The sequence below is a fragment of the Budorcas taxicolor genome, chromosome 7 (genome assembly GCF_023091745.1).
Source record: "Budorcas taxicolor isolate Tak-1 chromosome 7, Takin1.1, whole genome shotgun sequence".
Classification (NCBI taxonomy): domain Eukaryota; kingdom Metazoa; phylum Chordata; class Mammalia; order Artiodactyla; family Bovidae; genus Budorcas; species Budorcas taxicolor.
This window is the reverse complement of record NC_068916.1, coordinates 51,063,667-51,073,330: the sequence shown is the minus strand read 5'-3', so window position 1 is coordinate 51,073,330 and position 9,664 is coordinate 51,063,667. Positions and strand designations below refer to the sequence as shown.

Here is a 9,664-nt window from a genome sequence, read left to right as displayed (position 1 = left end):
AGCAATGAAGACCCAGTATGGCCAAAAATAAATAAATAACATTAAAAATTTTTTCCTTTCTATCCCTTCCTCCTGGCCCCTGGCAACACCATTCTACTTTCTGTTTTTATGATTTTGTCTACTCTGAGTCCCTCATATTGGAGAAGGACATGGCAACCACTTCAGTATTCTTGCCTGGGAAATCCCATGGACAGAGATGACTGGCTAGCTATAGTCCATGGGGTTACAAGAGTCAGACACAACCTAGTGACTAAACCACCACCACCACCACCACCACCAAGTCCCTTGTACAATGGAATCATACAGTATTTGTCTTTTTGTGACTGGTTTATTTCACTTAGCATAATGTCCTCACATTTTGTTTATCCATTTGTCCAATGATGGACATTTGAACAGCTAATAAGTCTAATAAAAAAAAATTTTTAAGACAGATAGTGTCATGTGTCTTGAAAAAGGAACAGAAGTAGTCTTGAAATTCCAAGGAGAGATTATTTATGGTCTGTGTGATGTAAAAAATAAAAGAATACATAATGGATACATATTATGTGTCTGCTTGCTGTACCTTGAAAGACAAATATAACAATGCTAACTACATGAACTTAATTATACCTTTTTATTGTGTGCCTACTGTGTGCATTGTGCTATGCTTGGAGCTTTCCATCCTGATCTTGTTTACTCCTCAGAATAACTCTGTTAGGTCAGTACTGTTATTCTCATATTAAATGAGGAGACAAACTCTATTGATACACAACTAGTAAATGGAAGCAGACATACCTACGCTCAATGTAGATCAAACCTTGAATACAGATTTGTTTAGTTCCAAACTCCCTGCCCTTTCCCCTGCCTCACAGGTTTTTAGAGTAAGGAAGATATCCATTTCTTTCATGTCCATCCTTCTAGTCATCCTTCTGGTTCAAATGCCAGCTATTTTACAGCAGATTTTCAAAATGTGGTTTGCAGTCCACTTAGACCAGATCATAAAAGGAGTTTGCAAAAGTACATATTTCTGTGCCGCATATCAAAGATTCTAAGTAAGTTTGGGATGAGGATCAGAGAATCTGCATTTTTTTTTCTTTTAAAAAGAAATTTGGTTTCTCGTGAGAACTCCTGTGTCTACAAGTTCTTCTGAGAGCATTCAGTATAAATAAGTTCTTTGGGAAAACGCTTCAACTAAGCCTTCTGGACACGACTGAGCGACTGAACTGAACTGAAGCCTTCTGGTCTTCTCCATGCTGCCATGTCTGAAACTCAGGCTGATTCTTTCTCATCCCTCCCTGACAGCACAGGACTCGCTGAAGGCATGAATGACTTTAAAGGTTTTAGCCTGATCTACATACATCTTAATTCAGCGACACAAACTAAACTATTTGTCGAAGTGGTTAAAACCACACACGAGGGGAGGGAGGTGGGAGGGGGGTTCAGGATGGGGAACACGTGTACACCCGTGGCGGATTCATGTTGATGTATGGCAAAACCAATACAATATTGTAATTAGCCTCCAATTAAAATAAATAAATTTATATTAAAAAACACACACACACTAAATCTGCACATTGTGCCTTGTTTGGAAGGATGTGGAGAATCACGGCAGGCCCATAGGTCACGTGGGGAAGACGTACTCTGAATCGGAATCCCGGTTATTTCAGGCGTTAATAACGACGGGGAAGGTAGGAAAACGAAGCAGTCCCACTCATGCGCAGGCGCAGAAGGAAGAGGCCCTATCAAACCTTCAGGGCGCGCCCTTCCCCCATGCTCTTTCCGGGCTTCTCCCACTGCGCAGGCGCAGTAGTGAAGCAAGATGGCGGCCCCCGTGGATCTGGAGTTGAAGAAGGTAAAAGAGGGTCTTGAGCAGGCAGAAGCTTTTCTTTGGAAGCTAAGGGGACTGTGGACAACAATGTCGAGTGAGTCTCGAGTGCTGCGGAAGGAAAGAGGCCCCAGGGAAATGGGGAGTGGTTTCTCAGAGTGCAAAGGCGGGACCGGGCCTCCTTAGGCGGGAGTCGAGGGCGAGCGGCTCTTTGCCGGGTAAGAGCCGGTTGGGCTGGGCCTGGTTAAGTGTGGCGGGCCTATAGCTGTTTTGTTCCCTTGTTCCGAGCTCCAGAGACCTTTCGTTGCTCTTGGTGCCTTCAGTTCCATAGTGAGGCCTGAAATGAGCGCTTCCAGTTGGAGCCTCTTAGCCTGCTTGCCCGAGCTGTAGCATCTGTAATTCTGTATACTAATTTGCTTTGAAAAACTCCAAATCCAGTCTGTTTTTAGGTCAGTTCTTTAATCCCATACCTTGTAAGGTCGCTTCATACAGTTCAGTCAGGTATCCTCATAGCAATGTTCTTCTTAGGGCTTTGCCAACAACCGCCCCCTCCCCACCCTCGTTTTTAAAGACTTGTCAAAGAAGAAACAAGTCAAAGGTTTCCAGATAAAATTGGTATCGAAGGAATTGAGTTTCTCTCTTCAAACAATTGCCTAGAAATGTGTTGTTACACAGAAATGTTTTCACCACCTAAGAGTTGTCAGGATTCTAACACCACTACCGACTCAAAAGCGTATCCTTTTTTTTTTTTTTTTTTGCGAAGAGAAGGAGAATGGGGATTGGAAAGGAGCCTAGACATCATCTACTTTAAACCGATACTTTTCTAGAAAAGGAAACAGTTTAACAGAAGAGTCAGCCCAAGCTTGGTTCTAGAATATTGCATTCTCTGCCTCACTTTCCACCTTTTGACCACTACTTGAGGTTAGAAGAGCAAATTTTGTTTAAGACTGTCTTGTAATCTATCTTTGCATGAGAAATAAGACAGTTGAAGTAGCTCTTCCACGTAATAGATGAAGCAGTGTATTATTGCTCTGAGGATTTGTGTGTGTGTATTGCCTTTTGTTTGGAACTTGTACCTTTACTCCTTATGGTGCTCTCTAGTGCTGTATTATCTCAGCTTTAACAATATACTCGCTTCCTTACCAAACTGTGTCTTAAAGTGTTTTAAAAGTTTACCTTTTTTTTTCTGTTAAAAGTTCAAATTTAAGTTAGGGTTTAGTGAGAGCTAACAATAGAATACAGCTATGAATGGACTTACCCCTCAGTATTATTTCAGTCTGTTGCTGGGAAACCTGTGGACAGTGAATGCAAACTAAGAAGATAATTACAGACTTAAGTTGGGTAGTTTTGTCAACCAATAAAATTACAGAAGAAACTTGTTTAAAGGTCTTTTAATGTTTATAATTTTGGGGGGAGGGGAAGGGATGGAGACTAATAGGAAACTTTAGGTACCTCCTCTCCCCTCTAGATAAATCTTTTGAAACCTTACTAGTAGGTGAGAACAAAGTCAGAATAAAAGTTTAGTAGCTTTTTGCCATGTATTGCAGCCACAGATGTTATTATTAAGTCAGAATTTGACAGCATGTGAAAATCATTCTAGGCACTTCAGAAGTATCGAAAACCTTTTAAGAGTACTCAGAGGTCAAGTTTGGCTTATCGTGTGCATATGAAGATCATGATGCAATTCTTTTATCAATGCTTTGAATTTTTTTGTGTGTCTTTCTCTTAAAATATTCATTTTCTGAATATTATTGTGGATAGTAGAGTAGAAAGATTCAGTAACTAGCGGTCAGAAGAAGTTAATTAAGTACTTGGTTTTTGACCTAGTAGTTGTTCAGCCCTGTGAAAGTCATTTATATCTCTTTAAAACATTTAGTTAATTTGTAAACTGTGCTGATGAATCTGCCATCCTTAACTCAGGATTATTGAAAAGAGAAAATGAGACACTTATTATATGTCAGTATTCTCATATTAATATTTCAAACAAGTGTGGGAAAGTGCTTTAAATAATCTTGAGTAGTACAGATGTGGTGAGTTGTTACGTTAATGGTTCCTGATTTGGGTCTCTGGGTTTGTGATTGTTGCCTTTAGAGCTTTTATTACTCCTTGGGTACCTGCTACTTGATATGGTTATTATTTACTGTGCCTTTGTTCAGCTTCTTCAGATAGGTTGCATCTTCTGAGGACTGGGTAAGTTCAGTACAGTTGACTCTTGAACAGCATTGGTTTAAACTTCAGGGATCCAGTTGTACACAGATTTTTAAAATAGTAAATACTAGAGTACTACATGATATGTAGTTGGTTGAATCAACAAATGTAGAACCAGGGATACAGAGGAACTGCTATATGGAGAGTCAACTATAAATTATACTTGGATTTTCAACTGCACAGAGGGTCAGTGCTTCTAATCACTGAATTGTTCAGGGCTCAAGTTTTTAGCAGACTGGCTTTGAGATGTTTGCTGTGGTAAATTTCACGGCTTTGTCTGTTTAGCAGGCTTCATTTTAATAGATTTGATATAAACATTTACTGTAAAATGTTGCACCTACTAAATCAAGGACTTATTTCTTTTTAGGCCTTCACAGAGCTTCAAGCCAAAGTTATTGACACTCAACAGAAGGTGAAGCTTGCAGATGTACAGATTGAACAGCTGAACAGAACGAAAAAGCATGCACATCTTACAGATACAGAGATTATGACTTTGGTAGATGAGACTAACATGTATGAAGGTGTAGGAAGAATGTAAGTAAAGTATATCCTTAAGGGGGTTATCCTGAAAGAAGTTTATCTGAATTAAGTCATAGAATTTGTTCACTTTACAACTTGGGTTAAAGTATCATAGTAGCTTTAAAGAACACTAGGTCAAATATCTTTTTTCTTTTAAATGAGAAACTGAATTCTAGGTAAATGTGTTTAATCTTAAACTTTGAAGTACATTTTAAAAATATTTATTCCACGTTCTTCTCGCCATACTTAGGTACTTATGTGTGTAACTTGAATGGTAAAAATATGATTTGTTGTGAAAAGATGTTTATAGTAGTTTTGTGTGTGAAGATTTTTTTAAGTAGTTATAGTTTTAACCTCCTCTTCCCAACCTAGTTATTAGTAGTCACACAAGTCATGAATCTTAGATGTCTGATCAGGTTGTAAAATAAAAATAAATATTCAGTTGTCTATTTAAATATACTCATTCTGTCAAACATGAGAAATCTAGTAAGTCAACTTACCTTGTTTGTTCTAATTCTTATTATATGATTAACCACCTGCAGTTCACTTTTTTTTTTTTTAAACTATATTGCCGTTCTGAGGGAGAATACATCTGCTTCATGTTCTCTAAGCAGTAAATAGGAATGGAAAAGCCCTTAACTGCAGGTCACATTCCATTACACTGAGCTAAAAGCAGACTGATTTTTTTTAAGTGGAGGAGGTACAAGAGAAGGGTTTTTCTGGAATTTGGTCTTTGAATATTACTTAGTAAGTGGACCATTACTTAAGTTTGGAGCTCCTTTAGTTGGAAAGGAATTTGACCTCAGTCTAGGATGATTTGTTTTGTGATTGATTTGAAGGAAGCACAGCATGTGTAACATTTACTGATGGCTTTAGAATGACATCATGAGTAATAGACCCTGCTCATGACTAGTTAATCCATATTGGTTTGAAACAGAGATAGGTTATGATAAACTGTTCATCTGATTTGCTTTCTGAGAATAAACAGCATGGATAAGTAAATAAAAACTTATTGTTGGAGTCTGTTTTTTCATTTTAGCTTGTTTTAAAAGGAAGAAAATTCCAATTTGAGAGTTTGTTATTGGGGCGCAAAAGAATTGGGATGAAAACAAAGTAGAACCCTTGAATATGTGTCTGTGTAGCATGAAGTGCATTGTTGGCATTCACTGCAGGATAATTTTATCTTTGTTATGAATATCCTTAGGTCTTAAAACAGTAAGTAATGGTAACTTTTATAGCATGCTTGTTAACATGTTGTGCTTCGGTTTCACATCATTACATTAGCCTTTGCTTGCTGCAGTTAAAGAATTTCTCTCTCCTGAAAAGAAAAACTCTTTGGTCTTTTGATCTATAGTGAATTAAAAAAAAAAAAAATTTTTGTTTCTTTATTTGTTTTGGCTTTGCTGGGTCTTTGTTTCTACACGCTGGCACGCTCTAGTTTTGGGGAGCAGGGGCTACTCTGGTTGCAGCGCTCTGGCTTCTTGCTGTGGTGGCTTCTCTTGTTGCAGAGCACAGGCTCTAGGGTGCCCAGTCTTTCGTAGTTGTGGTTCCCGGGCTCTATAGAGTACAGGCCCAATAGTTGTGGCTCACAGGCTTAGCTGCTCCACAGCATATGGGATCTTTGGGACCAGGGATTGAACCTGTGTCTTCTGCACTGGCAGATGGATTCTACCAGTGAGCCACCAGAGAAGCCCAATCTATAGTGAAGTTTTAATTTTTAATAGAATAATTTCATTTACTAAACATTCTGCAGAGATGGTAGGCAAGTTGCTTTTTTTGCTTATTGCCCAAAGTGCTACTTATTGGTTGTATTCCACTCAAAGAATTTTAGAGTTTAAAGGCTGGGCTATGAATTAGTTAATGGTAGAACAGTAGTATTTCCAAAAGATTTATTTCATGTGAATTATGTTTCTTAAAAGAAATAAGTAGCTTTAAGTGTTTAGATAGTGTGGAATATCTACATGGTTTTAAACTTTGGTTTTAAATTTGTCTTTTGTACTTTGTGCATCTAACTGGAGTTTGTAGGGGCATGTAAGGTAAGTTGTGTTTGTTGTTTGGCTAGAGTGTTAGTGCCCTCAGGAGGAAAAGACTTGCTGAGTATTAGTCTGGTCATGAGGATGTTCTCTTTCTTGATGCTAAGCCTGAAATAGCTATTTCTGAATTTATAGTCTTGAGTAATCTTGAGTATCATTGTGATTCACTTCTTTAATTCTAGTCTTTACCTTAATTTGTCTTTTCTTTTCCTTTTTGAAAATTGTTAGGGAATTCTAATTAGAATGCTAGTTTTTCTCAAACTGTTGTTTTAAAACCAAGAATTATAAAATCTAAAACATTACCTGCAGTTTTACCATTGCTGAAATTTAGGCCCTCTTGCCTGGACTAAGAAGCAATAGCTTCTGAACTGTTCTTTCTGCCCTTACTGTGTTGGTTTAAATGCTTTCTTCACACGTCTGCAAGATATGATTATGTCATTATTTTTCATAAAATCTTTTGTTCATCCTTGGTTGCCCATGGGATAAAATCTAAACTTGTTAGCCTAGCATTCATGGTCATTCATAATCTGTCCTTAATTTACCCTTCTAGCCTCAAATCCCACCACTTTCTATTCCCGGGCTGAGGATAGCACATAAATTTCATCTCATGGACTTACTTCTTTTCATTGGTTTTGAGTTATCTGTTGAGTTTGAGTCTCCTGTGGGCTTAAAGATGCTTTAATTGATCAGTGAGGTCTGCCATGGGCTGAAGGTAGAAGGGGAATAGCTCATGTACCCAAAATTGTTACCCTACCCTCATCACATGGGCTTCCTCACACATGCCGTGTTTTTGTGTTTTCTTGGTTTTGCTCCTTCTGTCCTTGGCCTGCAGTATCCCACTTTGCCTCCTGAAACTCACATCCTTTAAGACAGAGTTTATCTTCTCTGAAGAGTTTTCCATCTTCCCTGGCAGATTTACTAACATGTTCCTGAATGATACCAGAGCTTTTGTTCCTGTAGCTAGTAGAGTACGTGAGTAGTGGGATGAGGGTAGCGGGCAGAACTTGACTGAGTTTGAAATGGTCTGCCCTCCCCAACTAGATTGTCAAAGACCATATACATATTTATCTTTGTTTCCTCAGTCCTCAGTATAATGTCTGGCACACACATGTTAAACGTGTTGGTTTGAATTGAATATAATTCTGTTGGCTAAAATAACTGCATTTTCTTTTGGTCCTTTAGAAATAAAATGTTTAGTAGTGTCAGAGACTTAAGAATTGAAGTTTATTATGCTTTTTAAATATATGATTCAATAAAGAAAAAATTTTAAAAGTAACATATTTTGAGTAAGGTCAAAGGAATTGTTTCGGACCAAAATTATGTCCTCTAATCTGACAGAATTAATTCTTTATTAAATCTGTTGAGAAGGTTGACTAATTCTGAATGCCAACCAGTTGCAGAGATAGTCAGCATTGACAATATAGGAAAACCCCAAGCCTTTAGGATTACGCTGAGGGCAGTATAATCCTTGGAGAGTAAAGGCTGTTCTGTGCAGAGTATTACTGGTATAATTGTATATTTTACCTTGCTTATGCTTACATAGGATGGAAGTCATATTTTTCATTTTAGGGTGTGCATTTAGTTTACAAAGTCATTTCAAGCCCAGATGCCTTTCCTAGTCATGAGTATGGAGAAAACTGGTAGTGTTAAATATCTTTTGTATATGGCTGTTTTCGGGTTAAAACAAAGAAAATCAAACTACAGGGTAAGAGATGATGAATTGCTGTATACTGTAAACTCTGCATATTCGTTGCTCAAAGCTATAGTCCATCTAGTCTCTTGGCATGTTGCCAGCACATTTTAGTTCTCTTACTTCATATTCTTTGGAGGGGCTGTTATGTAGCCTGATACTACTACCACCAATTTCTAGTTTTGCTACTTAAGCTGTTTGTGAGCTGACCTCACCATACTGCTTTGAGAACTATGATGAAAGTTACAACTGTGGAATGATGTGTCTGAATAGTTGGACGTGTTTGTCTTTTCATCTTTCTAGCATGCAAGGAAGGGATAGACACAGATCTCAAATAAATATTACATGAATGTTTCTTGTAGTTTTTTTTGTGTGTATGAATAAAAACCAGCTTGTAATTATTTATGGTAGTTTTCTTCCATTTTCCTTTGCATAGTAGAAATAAGAATATTTTTCAACGTTAGTATTACATTTGAAAGTGCACATAAATGACATTTAGTCATACTAATGTTTGAAAGGACCATCATTAGAATAAAGGTCAAATTTATTTTTATTAACAATAGGTATGATCCAGACTCTGATTTGATATTAGGTCCATTATTCTAATATCCTTGTGCTTGAGCATTACATTAATAACATTTCTTCTTTCCAAAAGAGATAAATTAAGCTTTATATTTCTTTAATGAAAGGAACTTGAGTAGATTAGCCTTTGAGAAGAATGATTAGTGCCTTTCTAAAACTTGAACCTAACTAAAAATAACTTTGTACCATATTTAAACTAATTTAGAGGTATGCCACCATTCTGTGGATATTTTTTACATTTAGGGAACTAAGAATGAACAATGGTATAAATCTACCAACTAGATAAGTGTCTAGCAATGCAGAAATTGCTGTTTGGGAGCGGTGTTGCTATTTCTACTTGTTGAAGTAATTTGATGGTTGATCTCTGGTGGTTGAAAAATCCAGAAGAATAAAACTAAAGATAAATGTGGCACAGGTAGAAAATGAAAACAGTAGGTATATTTCTGATGGGTAACAAAATTAAAAAAAAATCTAAATAATTGAACAGATTTTCAACTAATTATGTAGAAATCTGAACTGTGACAGTTTGGTTGAACTGCCCTTTGTTTAGAATGTTGCATTTTGTTTTGATTTTAATTGTTAGCTTGAATGTTGACTTGTAATTTGGATTGTAACATTTAGAAAAGTCAAGATGAAACATCTGCAGTTGCTCTCAGTTTAGATATATTAAATATTAGTCAAAAGGGATATAATCAGGCTGTCTTAAGCTTTGCAACCGTTTTACTTCGTGTTCATGTAGAGTTGATATTCCAGTCAATTTGAGGTAATTTTAAAGCTGAAGATAAGTTGCATTATATTTTATTCCTAATACATTAGGAGACAAACCAC

The 9,664-nt window shown here is 37.0% G+C and overlaps 1 protein-coding gene across 2 annotated transcripts in view; it reads left to right on the top strand.

Moving 5' to 3' along the window:
* The first annotated feature begins 1,715 nt into the window (after window positions 1-1,715).
* The window catches only part of PFDN1 (prefoldin subunit 1), a 72,257-nt gene continuing 64,308 nt past the window's right edge, over window positions 1,716-9,664 (top strand). For both annotated transcript variants that reach the window (XM_052643677.1, XM_052643676.1), the window contains exons 1-2: window positions 1,716-1,831; window positions 4,380-4,546. In XM_052643677.1, coding sequence (XP_052499637.1) covers window positions 1,799-1,831; window positions 4,380-4,546 — 200 coding nt within the window. In that variant the 5' untranslated portion in view covers window positions 1,716-1,798. The remainder of the gene's footprint in view (window positions 1,832-4,379; window positions 4,547-9,664) is intronic.